This window comes from Vanessa cardui, chromosome 21 (genome assembly GCF_905220365.1).
Source record: "Vanessa cardui chromosome 21, ilVanCard2.1, whole genome shotgun sequence".
Lineage (NCBI taxonomy): Eukaryota > Metazoa > Arthropoda > Insecta > Lepidoptera > Nymphalidae > Vanessa > Vanessa cardui.
Window position 1 is genome coordinate 12003071 of NC_061143.1, and position 19252 is coordinate 12022322.

The 19252-nt window shown below is 33.4% G+C and overlaps 2 protein-coding genes across 4 annotated transcripts in view; one reads left to right on the forward strand and one right to left on the reverse strand.

The window, feature by feature from the left end:
• Nucleotides 1-14008, forward strand: part of LOC124538952 (mucin-3A) — a 64165-nt gene extending 50157 nt beyond the window's left edge. For all 3 annotated transcript variants that reach the window (XM_047116233.1, XM_047116235.1, XM_047116234.1), the window contains exons 4-7: nucleotides 8745-8794; nucleotides 9335-9500; nucleotides 9851-9966; nucleotides 10132-14008. In XM_047116233.1, the coding sequence (XP_046972189.1) occupies nucleotides 8745-8794; nucleotides 9335-9500; nucleotides 9851-9966; nucleotides 10132-13722 (3923 nt within the window). In that variant the 3' untranslated portion in view covers nucleotides 13723-14008. The remainder of the gene's footprint in view (nucleotides 1-8744; nucleotides 8795-9334; nucleotides 9501-9850; nucleotides 9967-10131) is intronic.
• Nucleotides 14009-14720: 712 nt separating this feature from the next.
• Nucleotides 14721-18991, reverse strand: LOC124538922 (ribosome biogenesis protein NOP53). The gene is made up of 8 exons (XM_047116184.1): nucleotides 18772-18991; nucleotides 18464-18641; nucleotides 17775-17988; nucleotides 17101-17282; nucleotides 16482-16601; nucleotides 15980-16206; nucleotides 15415-15611; nucleotides 14721-14931 (listed from the first exon to the last, which is right to left on the reverse strand). Exons 1-8 carry the CDS (start codon nucleotides 18891-18893, stop codon nucleotides 14762-14764), a joined length of 1410 nt encoding a protein of 469 aa, XP_046972140.1. The 5' UTR covers nucleotides 18894-18991; the 3' UTR covers nucleotides 14721-14761.
• Nucleotides 18992-19252: the final 261 nt, after the last annotated feature.

A 19252-nucleotide genomic window follows, 5' to 3' on the forward strand; every position in this document is an offset into this window, starting at 1 on the left:
AATCAAACAAGGTACACTTACAATCAGATATGAGACGATTGAATCTAAGTGGTCCAGTGGTTAGAACACGTGAAACCCAACCGATGGTCGTGAGTTCAAACCACTGACTTTTCATGTACTTAATTCTTATAATAATACCCGTGACCACGAACGCTGTAAAGTGCTCGAAACGTCGGGATGTTTAAAAATAATTAATATACGCGATTCAAATCCGTTATAATTCGTTTTATTTAAATACTTAATTCTTGTTTAAAATTGATCTCGATCCTCCTCAAAAGGAAAAAGGCCTAAGCCCAGCAGTGGGACTTTTAAAGACTGTTACTCTACATTTTTAACATATAGTCAAGTAAAATAGAATTTATAGTATACAATTTGGTTTAATTATATATTAACCGCAAGTAAATAAATACAATACATAATTCAACTCAAGACTTTTAAGAGATGTTTTCATACCGGCCATGTTTCTGCACATTCTGATGACCTGGTCGGCCTTTATATAGTGCAGGCTGCAACGACGGCATGACATTTAGATAGGCAACAAACGACTCAGATACATTAATGTCACAGGACAATCTATTGGACATCGTGTTTTTACTTTAAGTTACATTATCCTCCAACGCGATTACATTCTACTATTACCAGTGTGCGATCTAATTAGCTTAATTTAAATTAGCTCTTAGCTTAGCAGAACTATAATAGTGAGATGGCTCAGTGGTTAGAGCTCGTGCAGCATATCCAACAACAACAACAACAGCCTGTAAATTCCCACTGCTGGACTAAAGGCCTCCTCTCCCTTTGAGGAGAAGGTTTGGAACATATTCCACCACGCTGTTCCAATGCGGGTTGGTGGAATAATATTTCTATGAAATTTGTCACATGCAGGTTTCCTCACGGTGTTTTCCTTCACCGCTGAGCACGAGATGAATTATAAAGACAAATTAAGCACATTAATCAGCGGTGCTTGCCTGGGTTTGAACCCGCAATCATCGGTTAAGATGCACGCGTTCTAACCACTGGGCCATCTCGACTCGCGCAGTCCCACTTCTGACGCAGCATATCCGATGATTGCGAATTCAAATCCAGGCACCACTGAATTTTCATATGCTTAATCTGTTTTATAATTCATCTAGTTGAAGAAAAACATCGTGAGACCAATTTCAACGAAATTCTGCCACATGCGTATCCAACACGTATTGGAGCAGCGTAGCGGAGTATGCTCCATAAATCTTCTCCTATAAGAGGCCTTAGCCCAGCAATGGGAAATTTTCAGACTGTTAATGTTGATGTTTGTTAGTTGAGCCATCATTATTTCCGTTCCAAATGATGTCCATCTTTAATCGACTTCGAAATACTTATGGGAATAATCATTATGTTTATAAAATATACTCGTAATGGTCATATTCTGATGTACCTATATAAAATTATATAATTTGTTTTGATCGAAGTCGCTTAATGAACATATACAGCTAAATAATTTTCTATAAACTATATTTAGATCAAATATTGAAACATAATTTGTGTTTATAATTAATTTCGTACTCGGTGGTGAAGGAAAACATCGTAAGGAAACCTGCATGTGTCTAATTTCATTGAAATTCTGCCACATGTCCATTCCACCAACCTGCATTGGAACAGAGTGGTCGAATATGTTCCAAACCCTCTCCTTGATGGAAGAAGCCTTATCTCAGCAGTGGGAAATTTACAGACTGTTATTTTTTTACTTTTAATACTTTTATTTAAACATATATCATCCCCCAAAAGTAGTACCCAGTATTGTGTTTCAATTAAAAGGGTACGTGAGCCAAAGAGAGTAACTACTGACTTTCTTGCCGGTTCTTCTGGGTAGAATCTAATTTCCGAACCGGTGGTACCTTCGCTTAATATAGTTGTTAAATGATTCAAAAGTTCTTGTAAAAGCCTGCTTGAATAAAGCATATTTTGATTTTAATATAACGAGGCACGAGAAACATAGCATCTTGGTTCCCTAAGTTAATGGCTCATAAGTAGTATAAGGAATATGAGCGGCGGTGACCACTTACCATCAGATCATTTGTTCGTCCGCCTACGTCTACCTATCATAAAAAAACCATCAAATGTAAATGAGAACGAAGTAACGTAGCGCAAATTGTATAAAGTATAGAAGAGTTTATTATGAACATATATATTATGAAGATGAATCTATAAAACCGTTAAGTAATAGCTTATTTACGTCCTCCGCTAACAAAAGCGTCTCGCAACATATTATTATGTTTAAGGGCGCGCACACACATACGTTTATTATGACAACTTTTTTATATAATACTCAATAACAAATAAATAAATAAGATATTGCGATGATTATCTTTTGCTTACCTTATTTCTTTTTGTAGTAAAGGAAAATATAGGTAGGTAAGGTTTCTTCCCGACTAATCTAAAAGGCCTAAAACGGGTCTCAAAGGGCTTTCCTAACCGGAAGGCGTGACTACCGCCTCAATCTTTTCGTCTTGAAATACCAGTACACCTTAATATGTGAAAATAGCTATTTCTCAGTTAAAAAACACGTTGTGAGGATGTACTAATAAAGGCAAATAGTGAATTTCATACAAAGTTTATAATGATTTAACCGTTGGTTCACCGGGTATTAAGCAGTTGACAAAATACTTAAACAATTATGTTATATTTAGTCTTTCCGCTGTGAGTAGGTAACAGATGTCATAAGTAAGTTAGATTTTGCTTCATATTTTAAGTTATATTTAACTAATAATTAGAATATATAACATAATAAAGTTATTAACCTTCACATATTAACAATAAATACAAAATATACACATACACGCTATATAATATGTAATTTTATAAGACGTGTCGCACGCGTCCAGCCTGCTTTATTTGTTCTAACAGATTTCGCTCCATTGATCATAACAGAAAATTGGTACAAAGAAAATCAGCAACCGTCAGTGTTGAAACGTTCTATGACCGCTATTTATAAGGTCGATAATTGACCAGGGAATCTTATAAAGGTTACCATAATGATGTACTTATTTTGCAAGGGTCTTTTCAAAGATATATTTCTATAGTGAATGGCGATCAGACTGTTCGCCATTCAACTTTGAGCTTATTATTAAATCTTTATATTATGTTTTATTTGATAAAAAGTATCTACTAAGTTTTATGCTGGTTTTTCTTGGTAGAATTTTATTCTGAACCGTTTATAGGCGATAGTTTTAAATTTCATTACGTCATGGCTGGCTCAAACTGTTGAAAGTACTTTGACATATTTCAATAAAGAAAACTTTTGATCTTGATAAGTACATATAATATATGAAAATAGTATTAATAAAAAATATATAACGTACGATAGCAAGTAAAGACAAACTTATTTATAATAATTTATTGAATTGCTCTTAAAATTTGTTTTTTACATAATTATCAAATTATGAATTAAAATTCAATCCATATGATTACAAAGTACAATCTTGCAATTCTAGGGTAGGGAAGGGCAATGAGAGCTTTAACATATCCTCCACAGCACTTATATTTTTATAAATAAGGGATGTAATAGTTAGTAAAAAAATATCTGTTCTATTGAAAAGAAAAAATAAGTCATTGTCGACAAATAGTAAAATTATTGCGTCGTTTAAAATGTACTATATTAATATATAATAGAAGGAATCAAATCGTCATCATTAAGTTTGAAAATCATCGAGCTGTTTCAGTCTATTATATCACTTCACACAAATCGTTACGATTTCATCAGACAATAACAATAACGTGACAAAGGCAACATCTTGACAATTCCCACAGATTAAAAACAACAACTTATCTTAGAGTTCTCTAAACCCACAATCTTCGATCCGAAATAACCCCATAATTTGTACAATACCCTTCGATTGCAGCTCTGATGAGTCAATAGTCAAATAGAAGAGCACTCTCTGAACTCCGGAAATGTCAGGCTTGTGTGTCATTTGGAAAATTAGATCGTTACAACAGAGATGAATCAGATAAAAAATAGTTGCAGGTTGACCGAATATAAGGCTTCAAACACTGTACTTATTGTGTTCACAGTGGCTGTTATTAATGTAGGTACATATCTGTTGCGGGAATAATGTAAATCCGGTAATAAAAATTCTGTTGTCACTATAATACCAAAGTTATTTTAATTGTGAGTATCAGGAAATCGTTAAATAAAATTAATTTATGTCACTGAGCATTGTATATTCATCTTATATGTATAAATATTATTTAAAACATAAATATAGATAAAGAAATTTAGAATATAGCTCCATATTAATATAATTAAATGGATTTATCGATATGATATTTTTAATATGAAACTTTTTCCTTTCTTTTCACTGCTTTAGGTACCTACCGCGGTAGGTATCTATAGGTATCTACGCACACTAACCCGCAGTTTTTGTAACTCAGGGTTTTGTCATTTAAACTGCGAATCTTTTTCTTTATAAATTACTCGTTCCCGACTGCTTCGGTGTACTTAACATAATGATATTGTACCTACACCATAAATATGTATTACAAATAATCTCCACTAGATTCAGGGTTTCTGGAAGAGATCTCTTGTTAGAGATAAGTTATCCCTTTGTACACATTTTTCATTTACATAATTTTCTGTATACTCTGTGGGTACATAAATAAATAAATAAAATAAAAGGTGAGAAAAGTTGATCCCTACGACGACCGGACGGTTTTTAGTCTCATATAGATACTTTCAGGATTTTTAAGTGACGATAAAATTAACATTATTTTATATGTAAATACCAGGTTGTATGTAAATACATATATATAGGTAGATCATCTTCATATCGATAAATCATCTTTTAAAAGATTATATCTATTCAAAGGTCAAATTAGCTTGGCTGCCAAATAAATAATACTTCAATCTCTTGGGTTTTATTGATAGAGAATCGATGATAAAATATGAGTTATTGTATTAAAATAATTGTATATCTTATTACAAATTCATAAGGGTTATTTTGCGAAATCAAAAAGTTTAAATCATAAGACAATGAAAGCGTAAACTGTGAAGACTATTATTATTGATTTGTATCGTATACGGAGATAATTGTTTGATAATGTGAGCGTGTATTAGATAAAGAAACATTTTTGTTTTTAATATCAAAACATTATAAACGAATTGTGATCGGCCTTTGAAATGTTATGCGTAAACTTTCAATAACCCACAAAGAATTAATTAATTGACATTGTAGATAAAGCCTCTTTGAATAATCCAAATAACGAATCTTGTTGTATAAAATAATTAAGCTTGTTATAGATTTCACGATCATCATCATCAACAGCCTGTAAATTTCCCCCTTCTGTAAATTTCCTGTAAATTCCCCACTTCAGCTAATTACTTGTTAACAACTTTCTATAAACATTTCAACCCTTTTTAACAAGTTTTTACCTCTGTTATTCAAAAAATTTTATTTTTTGTTAACTAATTTGGCACTAAACAAAAAGGGTTGAAATTTTAATACAAAGAAAGTTATAATTATTTATACTTTCTGTCCAATTTTCGACCATTGTATGTACATTTTGTATTTATTTCATTGTGATAGTCGATCGTGGTATTATATATGACATATGTAATCTTTGTATTAAAAATGACTATTTTAAATTGAACTTTATACTAGCGGCAAGATACGATGGCCGTTTTGACACATTAAGAAAGTGATGTGAAATGTAAATTTATTATCGATATAATATATTCAAATCTTTGTTTTTTGCAAGTAATTTAATTCAAGTTTTTGTTGCAAGTAGTATCTGATTAAAAAGGATTAATAAAAAAATATATAAAATAAGTTTAAGTAATATATTCGAACGAAATTAATTTAAATAAAATAAATAATTTATAAAATAGATTAAATATTTACTGTCAACACAAATATAACACCGACTAACGAGGTCGAGTGTGACGTACACGTTTACGCAAAAAAAAAGTTATCTTCGCGGTACCCTAATATTTGTAGTTTAGAAATCACATTCGATAAATTTTATGACTAACTGCACGTCACTATTGACAATAAAGAACAACAATTTGCTCCTTTGATGTAATTATTTATTAAATACGAAACTGCGAAATACGAAACGGCCATCATAGCGTGGCGCTACTATAGTTATTTGGTAAATATAATAATTTAGAAATATTTATGAAAAAACTGACCACTTTTCATCGTTCATTAGAATTGACTTAACAAAACCTTAAGGGTCCATTAATTTATTATGTAAGAATAAGTAATGCTTGCGAGACTAGTGTAGTTCCTATCAACCATGACTTACGATAAATTAAACTTTGCCGTATACGTTCGTTTGTGCTCACGTTCTGTATGTTTAGAACTATATATAGTATCAAAGCATAGTAACACAATCTCACAGACAGCATACTCTTATCATCAGACGGATACACGTCTATCATCTATAAATATACTATCTAAAGTCGTATTATAGCAAAAAAAGCAACGCATTGATTTTTTTTTGTTGTGTAATTTGTAGAAGATACAATCACAGGAGTATAAAAGCGAAGTAAACAATATTTGACATGGAATTGACATCCATTATCTATGAATTTAATTGTGGTTTTTTGATAAAATTCCGGATTGAATATCAAAACGTTGTAAAAGAAAATATAGTGATTATAAGTAGTTAAATCGAATAGTGTTGTTTTATAAATAAAGACATATTAATCAAGAAGTATTACTAGCGTACAATATATGAAAAATCTAAGGCTTTTTTGTGTTCATTGCTTCTTCGATTGATATAGACTGACAATGAATATCTAACAACAACAATCATAACATAAATTGTTGAATAAGCTTGAAATTTTTCTATTAAGTTACGATTATGGAAGCCAAAAAATCCAATAAAACAATTACATAAAAAACCACAAGCAATATGACTTTCGTTTTCGATTCCCACCCACGTGAAGACGTGACAATAAGGATAACAAGTGAACTCGGGTCACGGAGATAGTGCGCGGTGAAAGTGCACGTCGATGACTCAGGTTGTACCTACTCGTAAAGCAAGACTTATTGACTAGTCAAGCTTTTGGGCGGCACTCGGCTTATTAAAGTACTCAGATTGACTAATGAAAAATGTACAAAACTTTTTGTGTTCGGATATTTAATATCAGTAGTTAGTTGATTTTTTTAAAATCATGGTTGAGTTAAGTAGGTTCAGTGGTTAGAACGCGTGCATCTTAACCGATGATTGCGGGTTCAAACTCAGGCAAGCACCACTGTATATATGTGCTTAATTTGTGTTTATAATTCATCTCGTGCTCAGCGGTGAAGGAAAACATCGTGAGGAAACCTGCATGTGTCTAATTTTATCGAAATTCTGCCACATGTGCATTCCATCTACCCGCATTGGAACAGCGTGATGGAATATGTTCCAAACCCTCTCCTTAATCGAAGAGGAGGCCTTATCTCAGCAGTAGGAAATGTACAGGCTGTTACTTTACCTTTTTTACCTTTGCGCTATACAATGGATAGCACACAGGTTTATGATATGTATATGTTTAACTATCTCCGTGTCAAATTACATTCCGATCACAATCACATACATGCGCAATTATAACAATTGACAGATTTAAAACCTTAAATAACTATAAATGTTCTCTTGTTTTCATTTGTATGCGAAATATATGGTAATTATTGACACGAACAAACATGAAAGCTTACTTAGAGATGGTGATGTACACGCATCTGAATATCAGAATCGACAATTAGAAAGCTACGTATAAATCCAATTCATTGTAAATGGTGGTATAATCTTTACTCTTTGTACTTTAGTATTTAGTTTATGTATTTATTTGTATTGATCGCATTGTGTTATAATGAGATGATTTAATGTTGCTATTATTTGTATAACCAGAATTTAAGCCGGATTTAAATCATATTGTATTGGGTTAGGCAATGAAAGCTTTAACGAATCTACAATACGTCCTGTGTGAACTTGTGTAACATTCTTGATCATTCGAAGGCTTCCGGCGATATGCGATACGCGTATACTCTAAAAGTAATATAGTAACATTTCCTAGAGTATACACGTAAATTTGTGACGTTTTACTGACTTTTGTTAATTTATTTGTAAACACAAACTTGTGTCTGAGCAAGCTTATGTTATTACAACTGTATTCAATTAAATGTATGAATTGTTGATGAGCAATGTATATTTATACACTAAAACCTCCGTGGTGCGAGATAATCGTCTCAATCTTAAAATTTCATTTTTTTATATTAAGCAAATTAAAGCTCACTTAAAAAAATATTGATAACAAATCATGGAGAATATATAAAAAATATATTTTACTTTACATATATACTATGTAATTAAAGTTGTGGAAAAGAATAAGATATGAGTTCCTTGAAAATGCTTCTGACTAGAATTTACCATAGAACCGGTGTTAGCTTAACATTTAATTAACATATTTTGATTTGATTTCATTTGACCGATTTGGCTCAATTGAGTGTGTGCTTACTATTATAATTACTATAACAAAATAGTTAATTACAATGCAAAGCAAATTTGATATATGCATGTAATACTTAATAATGATTACTTTAGCGCATAAGAATTATAGTCGTATATTTAACACAGGTTTTCCTCCTCTTACTTGTAATTCGTAATTGTTATTTCTTAAGAAATAAATACCCCACAAACTATTCATTCACGAAACGTTGGATGTAATTTGTTGATTTGAACATATAGGTATATTTTATTAATAATATTTTTTCTTCAATTTTCAGATTCGTTCCAAACATGTCAAGGAGCTAGAAGAACAGCGCATCGAAGACGAGTAAGTAAAATGATATAAATTATAAATATTATAAATTATTCTTTATAAGCTGTATTTATATCTAAAAAAGAATAATTATTGTATAAATTTATATTTATCAATATATTAACTGTTGATTCTCAATATATACCCTGTAATGTTATTTTTCTTCGGAAAAATAATTATTTTAGGATAAAATGTTGTATTCATAGTATTGGTACAAGGAACAAACACAAACTTACTCCTGTTACTCGACTGCATGGAGTCAGTAACTCTTTTGTGGTGTGTTGGATACGGTTCTACAAAAAAGTAGAACGTTTTTTCAAAAATTTTATACATTGCTGGGCGTTCGAATATGAATGGATATCATATTGGAACCTTAGCACTAATTGTACTCAATAAAATATATGGAGGTACTGGATTCAGACCCCGCGTCGGACGAATTAAAAACTAAAATAAATGTCAAGGAGTAGAGTGTTTCTGTACTGCGCATACAATTGTACAATATTGAATCTCTTGTCTTTTATTCCGTTTCGTAATGTATCATAATTTCTTTTCAAGGATGCTTCAGACCTTTATCTACCAGCTCCAAGCGCGGAATCACTGACGGCAATCGCCCAGGCGATGGGCGCGGCCGGCTTTGAAGATTACACCGAAGGAAAGGCGCTCGTCAAACGACTGATACCCGCTGACAGCCAGCCTGATTTGGACGTCGTTGAACATTTGGGTATATTGCATATCCTTATAAGACTAATAAACTAAATTTAACTTAAAGATAATGTATTCTTTTGATAACTGGCCATTTTTAATTACTTCCTTTGATTAGTAAAATAGAGTGAACCAAAAAAATTAAAGACCAATACAAGTTTAGTGTACTATAAGTCTAGTTGTATCCTAAAGACATATATTCTAGTATACTTTCGTCCTCTAGTGAAAGTAAGGAAGGAGCTTGGTACCGTATTTAGTTACTTTAAATACAATAGTGGACTTTCTACGATTAGTATTCAAATTCAATTACGGCCTATCTTGTTTTGCAGTTTGGTTTTTGTCTCATATCGAAAATTTTGTTTTCTACAGGAGTTATCGGCAAAGTTGGTGTCGATTTTCCTGCTCTACCCAATATCCCAATCACTGGTTTTAATTGCAAGAACGTGCCTACCGGATATTACGCCGATCTGGAAACTGATTGCCAGGTACCTATAATAGTGAAATATTTTCAATTTAATTGGATGTAAAGTAACTTATCAGATCTCTAAAATATTAAATTTTACATATTTTGACATTTTTATTAATTGCAATTTATTTAGGCTTAACATACCTGACATGTATTTTAATAATGAATATTTTTTATCTTTCAGGTGTTCCATATCTGTGACACGTCCCGAAAAATATCCTTCCTATGTCCAAATGGCACCATCTTCAGCCAGTCGCATCTCATCTGTGACTGGTGGTTCAAGGTGGATTGTGCCTCGGCCCCTGCCCTCTACGAGTCCAGTGTAGAGTATTATTCTAACGAACAAAAGAAGTCACAGAAAGTCAGCCATACTCTCAGCAAGAATCCTGATCTGCAACAAATTGGAGCTGACAGTCATCTTCGTTCAGAATCCAGGAGAGCACCTCTTAATGTTCCTAGCACTACAGAAAGGTTATTAAGACATCGTCAGAAACTTCAAACTGATACTGTAACGTCGAGTGCACCGAACGCTAAGGCCACCGCAAGAAGCTTCCAAACACTGTTTGAAGTAAATCCGACTCAGAGAACCCAAGCTGCTACTGCTTTTGAAAAAAGAAGGAAAAATCTAGTGCAATTAATTACGAACAATTTTGATGGGATTCCATTAAAGACGACGTTGCCGGTCTACGATAGTTCTACTCTCAAAAGTACTATACCCGCTTATGATCACAACAGCTTAAAAGAAATGCAAGAAGCAGCAGAAACTGCTTCGTTTGCCCAAAATCAAAACAGACAGTTCCTTCAAGAATATAATACTAAAAACTTTAGACCGTACCCAGTTTATACTCCAAACATTACACCTAAACCCGCAAAATCTAAGAACAATCCTTCTTTAACTACTCTTTATGATATTCAAGCAAAACATGTAACCCAGTACCTACAGGAAGCAACTACAAAGCGGCAAACGTTAGTTCCATATACCAAAAGTTACGCCAGCAACATTAACGAAAGAAACGAGCCATACACAAGGCCAGGAGTATCGTTACTAAGAGATTTTTTGGAAAAGGAAAAAAACAAGTCAATATCAGCTACAACTGAAAAGATTGTTGAAGCAACAGCTCGTAGTGATAAATATGAGAGCCAAACTTATCCTGAAAGAAAAGTGACAATTGAAACCAAAAATAATTTTGAATCTGCAACCAAGATTCCGCAAACAACAAGAAACGATAAAACTGAAACGGCATCCTCGGACAGCGAAACATATTCAAGCCTAAATCCAACAACTCAAGAAACAACTGATGCATCTTACAAAGAACGCCGAGATAGGCTTATGAGAAAACTTAACTTTGAAACATCTGAAACTACCGAACCTGGTGTAGTCACTACACCCACTGACAAATATTTCGGAGATCAACCTACGAGAGCTGGGCTATTCGTGCCGCCTTCATTGACACCCAAAACTTTACATTCATTGGCCATTTACTACGCTACAGCCTTAGACAATTTATCAACAACAACTCCTTCTGAAGAAGGCGAAACGACTACACCAGCATTCGATGAATACGAGTCAATCGAACAAAGTTTACCAGCATTATTCAGTCATCAGACAATCACCAAATATGGCAATCTTTTTGGACATGGTTCTAGTAATGCTGAACTCTTGGAAGAAATTAAACTTGATCCAAATGGTACTTTTAACGAACTAGCCGAAGATCTATCAGTACAAATGAGTCAAGGTCCTTTGGCTACGTCTCCACAAATTAGAGAACTAGCTCAAGTGTTTACCCATGCTCTTTCCGCTTATCTTCAAGATCCAGTACAATTTAGAAAAGTTCTTTCAGACATAAGACCAACACATCCTTCATTCACAGATATGTTAACAACCAGTGATGAGTTTTCTCATACCGAACCAACAACTACAGTCAACGAAGAAGACGATGAGATATTAGGATTTTCTGATGACCATAAATTACATGAATCCGAAAACTCTGTCCGAGGAGGTAAAGCTCTCAATCGTCAAACCGATTATCCCACTACAACAGAGGTAACAACTACCACGGCTAAACCGACGACAGAAGCGTTTTCCACTTATTCAACTACGACGCAAAGAAATCCTTTCAGATGCTGTGGAAGAATATCTGCTTCGTATACCACCGCCCCAACACCTAGAGATGTTTATTCCACTTTGTATCCATTTACTAACACAGGAGCGGCAAACGTAAATTCATTGGTAAACAACAACAATGAAGCAACTCCCACTGCAGACAGCATTACGTTATTTAGACAAGGAGGGATACCAAATAGCAATATTATATCTTTATTCGGAAAGACCCTTAGCACTACTGAGGTAACACCTTTTAATGACTACTCAGAAGTGACTACTGTTCCTACAGCTTGGGGAGTCGACAGTGTTGATTCTACATTATCTCCAATAACAAACTCGCATCAAATGTTTGAGAGTAAAAAACTTAGAGCAACGACTATTGTACCTGAAAATACACCACTATATTTCACTGAAAGTGATAGCATTGAATTAGAAAATGAAGAAGAACTACAAAGGGCTCACAGTCAATCATTTGTATCACCTCAAAATAATAATCTACGACAAGGAAAACAACTTAAACAAGATATTAAGAAAGCGGTGAAAAAGCCTTCTGAAGATTTAGAGGCACCTACGCAAACTACTATAGATACTACCACTGCAACAGTTCAAATCACAACACAAGCAACAACGACTCTTAAAGATCAAACAGAAGCATTGACTACAGTGGCTCCTCTATCCAGTAGTATATTTACCTCACCTGATAGTGATAAGTCAACTAATGATTTCCAATGGCAGACTACATTTGGAAATTGGCAAAGCACTATTCTTGATCCTATGACACTAAACGATGGCCTTAGCCCCACAGGCCCTGAAGAGAGTGTCTCGGAAAAGACCCAACAAACTACTGAATGGGCTTCAAACACTGCTACAACTCCATCGGCAGTATCTACGACAAACGAACCTATTTATTCATCAACGGTAAATGCAGAAGTAACAACACCTAGCAATGACCAAAATGAACGTTTCGGTAAATTCCTTCGAGATCCGACGTCCACTGAACCCGCGCTAGATTTGTCAACGGTGACAGACACAATCGTAGAAAAGGCTAAAGAAATAATGGAAGGAATGAATGCAACCACTACGCAAAAACTGATGAACGTTATGAAGAAAACCAAATCTAAAACTGTAAAACGACTAATACTTCTATTGGTACAGACGTGCGATGACGATCACAACTCGACCGCTGAAGCCTCCAAGAGGGCTCTATTAGAAGCTCTCATGGCTGTCTCTCAAAAGGACATGGAAGAAATCGCTAAAGAAGAAGATTTGACTGAAGCACCGTCAACTGTTTCGGATGTAGATTTTGTTGAAACAACAGAAATCCATCGCCGAATGGACCGAATGCCAGTGCTAAGACGAGGAAAAAAATTAAATATCGAAGCTGAAGCCATAAATTCTCTATCAAATCCATCGACAACGGAGAGCTTGAAGACTGAGGAAACGACAGAATTTACAACAGTCAGTTCAGTAAGGACGACAGCACCCAGTCGCAGAGGCGGTAGGAAATTTATTGCAAAAACAACAGCATCAGATCAATTCAGAACGACGGTTACTGATCGACCGATCGCAGAAGCGAGAGTCGCTCCACAGGGTGATTTGAAAGTGCAATCAGACACAAGAGCGTTAGAACTATTAAGGTCCTTATACACTATCGCGGCGCGATGGGGATAAATTGACGCAATGCATTATTTATTTATAATTAGGGTTCGTTAGATTATGTTGTACGACAAAACTATAAAGACTCAACTCTTGAACAAAATGTAAAGATAGTTAATTAGTTTATATAAATAATTCATAAAAGTAATTTAAGGTATACGAGTGGAAATTTTTTTAGGTGAATATGTTAAAGGTATTCAATCCTAGGATGCTCAATTTTGTTCCACCAGCGAACCCTAAGTATAATATTATAGTACGACACAAATTAGATGTAGCATCGGAAAATGCAATGGAATGAAAATAAAACCGATTACTGCCGATTTACACAACCAATAGAAATAGCTCCCTATCGCGCCATTCGACGCTATTCGTCGCTATAGATTCACGCGTCAGAGAAAGCATGTGCATGTAAACCGACGCGTCATATATTAGGTCATATGATATTATAAGTTATTACGTTTGTGTAAAGATCATATTCGCATGAGAAATAAATATTGATAGTTTGGGATAGCGTACTCAATTCGGATGTGATCGGTTTAACGAATTTTGCCGATGCGACATCTAAGTTGTGTCGTACTATACATACATATCTAATTTTTTGTAGATAACACCGAACAGTTAGGCCATTTTCTCTTTAATATTATTGATCAGAGATTGTGAAAATTAATCAAAAATGTTTTATACACTAATTAATTTATTGTTTTGTATGTTTTAATTATTACTTGCCGATTAGTATTTTAATTAGAAATAAGAAATAGGTTAATATCGAGTTACCTACGAATTACTATTTGGCGTTTGTTAGCTGCCAATCTAAATATTGTAAAGAACTATTTTAAGAGATAATTTAAGACATTTTATACAATAAAATTTAATATAAAATGTATGTGGTTTATTTTATTACTTGTTTATATATAACTTTTGATAGTTTGATACAAACCGAGTTAATTTATGAATTGAAATGAAAAATTTATGATTTTGAAGGAAATATTATTTGCAGAATAATAAAACTTTGATAAATATAATCAACTTTATTTCCATATAGCAGGTTCAAATATCACTTCTTGCCTGCAGACCGTTTAATATATCTGTCGATATCCTGGTCAGTGACCTTGTGTCCAGACTTGAAGTAGCTCTTCAGTTTCCTCTTCTTCTTCATCATAATCTTGGTGGCAGCGAGAGCGCCTCGACGTTGGAATGACTCAAACCGATCTTTAAGGAGATTAGCTGGAAATAAAGTGATTGTTTATGTTAAATCAATCATAGTTTACAGTAATTTAAGAATACAATGAAGTTGGTTAGCTATGGTTAGTTATCATTGTAAGGAACGATTGGTTGACAAATATATGTAAAAAATGAATATTATAAATGTGAAAGTAACTCTATCTGTCTATCACTCTTTCACAACTAAACCACTGAACTGAATTTGGTGAAATTTGGTAGGAAGCAAACTTGAACTCCAAGATAGGACATAGGCTTTTTTTGCTCAATGCATGACAACTAACACCCTAAAACATGAGTGAAGCGACTACTAGTATTAAACTATTTCAAATAATAAAACTAGTGAATATGAAAATGGATGCTTAATTATTCCTATTAAAACGAAGAAATTGTAGCTACATCATGATGTAGTAGAAGATTTTTGATATATTACATAAACTTAAAAATTAACCAAATCATTTTATACATGACAACATCAAATTAACTTACCCGTCATCGGCAAATTCCTCAAGTCACCAGTCAGCTGTTTGGGGTCAATGAACTCGGGTTCCTTGGCCGGCGGCTTGCGGGCGTTGAGCGCGGGGAGCGCCGTCTCCTCCAACTCCTTGCGTTTAGTGAGGCGCTTGGTTCGCTCTTCTGCGTCTCGGCTCTCCTTGTTCTTCAGAGACGCTTGGATCTTACGTAGCCTAAAAAGTTAAGGTGACACTAATTATACAAAAGTTTACTCTGCTAAGTTGATTTTATAAAATCTGAGTTGAATTAATTTGCTAGTCTTAATAGATATTGAAAACAATGTGTTGCCTCCAACGGGGTTAGAAAAGCTGGTCTATTAATGTGTAAATATGGATCAATGAGGCTAGCAGTTGTATCGTAATTTAATGGAAACTTTTTAAATCCACACTGCAAATACTTATTTTGTGAATGGACACAAATTTGAAATGTTTAATTTTGCATTTTGTATTGTATTTTAATTGTAAATATATACTTATTTTGTGGATTAATACAAATTTGAACTATGTATAATTTTGCATTTTGTATTTTATTTTCAACATACTTGTAAATATCAGTAATCTTCTTTTTATCAATCTTTTCCCTCTTCAATCTCTCCTTCTCTAAAATCCTCTCTTTCTGCTTTCGTCGAGCTTTGTGGTCCTTCTTCTTATTCTTAACAGGGGGATTGATTGCTTTGTATTCATTGTCACTAGCCTGCTCGGGTTCAGGATCATTTGTTGGGTCGTGAGGTTGAGGTAAGCCGACACTCATCTCCTCTCGCCATTGATTCTAGAAATATACAAAGCACGGGATTAACAAGGCAGTATACTGAAACAATCCCATATCTGATCTATACCAAAGACGGCTATTTCAAGGAATAATTTTGCATATCCTCGATGCTTGCCTGCTCTTGGGGTTAGTTTCCCCAAGAAGAATAGATAAAATAGTTTTACATTTATATTCATTTTAGGTTTTAATATAAATCTTTTACCTAATACACATATTTAACACAAGAAAAAAGTTGGTCAGGAAAACATCATCTTAATAATTATTGCTAACAATACCTCTTTCTCCTTGGGTGTGACTTTACTGAATAACCCAGTGGTCACTCTATACAAGTGAGCCTCTCGTTTCATCATTTTTTGTTCATGCTGCACCACTTCTTGCAGGAGTTCTTGATGTTCCTTTAATTTAAAAAAATATATAATTAGCATACTACAAACTAAGCTAAAAATTATCAAAAATATTCTTAGGGAGTGACAACAAAAATTTATTGTTTAGTCACTTATATATTGAAAAGATATAGTATCTATTTAAATTGTATCCTTTTAAATTTAATTTACTATGATATAGGTCAACTGGAGACTTTGTGCACAAACTGAAACTCATTAAGAAATTCAAGCTAACATGAACTAAGATTTTGGTCCGATCTGCCTGTATTTACACTAGCTCAATCACTTATCAAAAAGGTGCACAGAAACACAGGAATACAAAGTATTGGTCTTTCAACGGGAAAGGTGGATCTGCACAAAGTCCTACTGCTTCCATTATCACAGACGGTTATGATCAGTAATTAGTCAATAAGTATTAATAAACCATACTAATCATACTTTAAACTTTAATTGACACAATACAAACTAAGTTAGGACCATATCTCTTTGAAAGAATAAAATAAATTTTAACCTGGAATGATGGGTTGTAGCTGACTCCGGGATGTGGAATATCAACAGCCTTCCTCTTCAACACAGTCTTTGGTGGTGGAGGCTTTGCTCTTAGCCTCTTTGTTGTTGGGACATTGTGTAGTTGTGCTTCCGTTGATATAAAATCATCTACAAGTGTCTCCGGTACACCCTTTGCTTCGAGAGCTGCAAATCATTTTGTTAAATTAAAATTTAATTTCTCTTATGATACTGAATAAAACAAATTGATATAGTTTAAATGATAAAGGAAAATGTTTTCAATAAACAACATAAGTCTAAACTAAAAAATCTTGCTATAATATATATATATAAAAGCCCCCCCAGTAAGCTATAAGTAGGATTTACATATGGCATCAATGATGTTAAACTAATAAATTATTACAATTTAAAAAAAAACAGAAATTTCATGTTGTGGCTTCATATCTTTTTAACCATCAAATAGTATTTTTGTCTGATGTTTCCTATATAACCTAATGATTTTTATTTATTTCTTTAATCTTGTTTTTTTGAGAAAAATAACATAAGAGGATAAAGAAAAAAGTATGGTGGCTTTAATAAGTATAGGTTAAAGTTTGATGCAAGAGTTCTATTTCTTATACTCTATTGTATGTAGAAATAGACATTACTATTATATTAAAATTAAAAACAAGTTCTTACACTCATCCCCCCAAATATTTTTATCATATGTTTTTCTAAATGATTTTGACTTTCTCCTTTTTTCTGCGGCTAACCTCTTGTTTGCTTTTGTGGTTTCTAATTTCTTTGCAAGCACCCCTTTCACCAGTTGCCGTTGTTGAGTAAGTTTTGATAAATCAGATTGTTTTGAACCCACTGGTTTCACATGATTTCTTTTTGCATTCGGATCTTGTACCTGTAAATAATAACAGAGTTTTCTATTATATAAAGTCTTATATCTGTTTCCCGTATATTATATTTCTTTATAATAATTTTTAATCCCTCATATTTAAAAAAAGTTGTTAGTTAGAATGAGGGCATCTTAACCGATAATATTAGGTATGCAAGCACCACTATGTATAAGTGCTAATTTGTATATATAATTCATCTCATGCTCAGCGGTGAAGTAAAATATTGTGAGGAAACCTGCAAGAAAACTTCATAGAAATTGTGTCACATGTGCATTCCACCCGCATTGGAACAGCATGGTGGAATACGTTCCAAACCCTCTCCTTAGTAGGAGAGGAGGTCTTAACCCAGCAGTGGGAAACTTACGGGCTATTACTTTACTTTTTATAAATTATTATAATTATAAAGATCATGTTCAATGTTAATAAGAGGTGACAAAATCTAATTATATTCTTTTTACTGTTAAACATATCTGGTGGTACCTTAGATGTGGGTAAGAGCACTTCAAAACATTTTGGTGTTACTGGCAACAACGCTCGTTTTCTCTGCTTGGCAGTCTGTGGCTTTATATCAGGTTTAATGTCTGGTTTCTCTTCTGGTACATCATTTCCATGTGTGTCCAACACAAACAGTTCTTCATCTGGTTTTGTGTCAAATTTCCTACGAATAAAAATAATATTTTATATTTTCTACAATTTCGCTCAAAACTAAGAGCTTAACATTGCTTTTAATCATTAATTTCAAGTGAAAGTATATATTTTTTTAAATGTTATTAAAAACATAACCTTACCCAAGTCGCTCTTCTAATCTCTGGTCTTCGAGAAACTCTTCAACATCATTAATATCGCAATGTTTACGCCACGCTGCTTTATTTTTCTTCGAAACACGCTTCTTTTTCTTTATCACAGTCATTTTTTAATTATTTTTTCTGAACAATCACATGGATATCACCAGTCACATCCACACAACATCAAACACAGATTAAAAAGAGCGATTCAATTGTTGTTTTGTCAACGTCAAATGAGACCATCGCATGGCACGTGCAATTGTCAAAAATTTCGGTTTGCACAGATTATATTGCTGGTTGAATTCATAAAATAAATATATATTTTAACCAAATTGGAAAAACCGATATAAAATGTAAAATAAAGATACTACAATTACGTGCCAATAAAATATACTTTATTTTATAAATTATAGAAATGTTCAGTTGACTTGTTCTCTATTAAAATATGCGCCATGGTCGGAATCGGTGAGGAAAAGAAAAATAT

Coding starts and splice junctions, on each gene's coding strand:
- LOC124538922 (XM_047116184.1), bottom strand. CDS start 18,893: ATGACTGTGATAAAGAAAAAGAAGCGTGTTTCGAAGAAAAATAAAGCA. Junction 18,642..18,771: donor AGATTAGAAGAGCGACTTGG/GTAAGGTTATGT, acceptor TTTTATTCGTAG/GAAATTTGACACAAAACCAG. Junction 16,207..16,481: donor TCACACCCAAGGAGAAAGAG/GTATTGTTAGCA, acceptor GTATATTTCTAG/AATCAATGGCGAGAGGAGAT.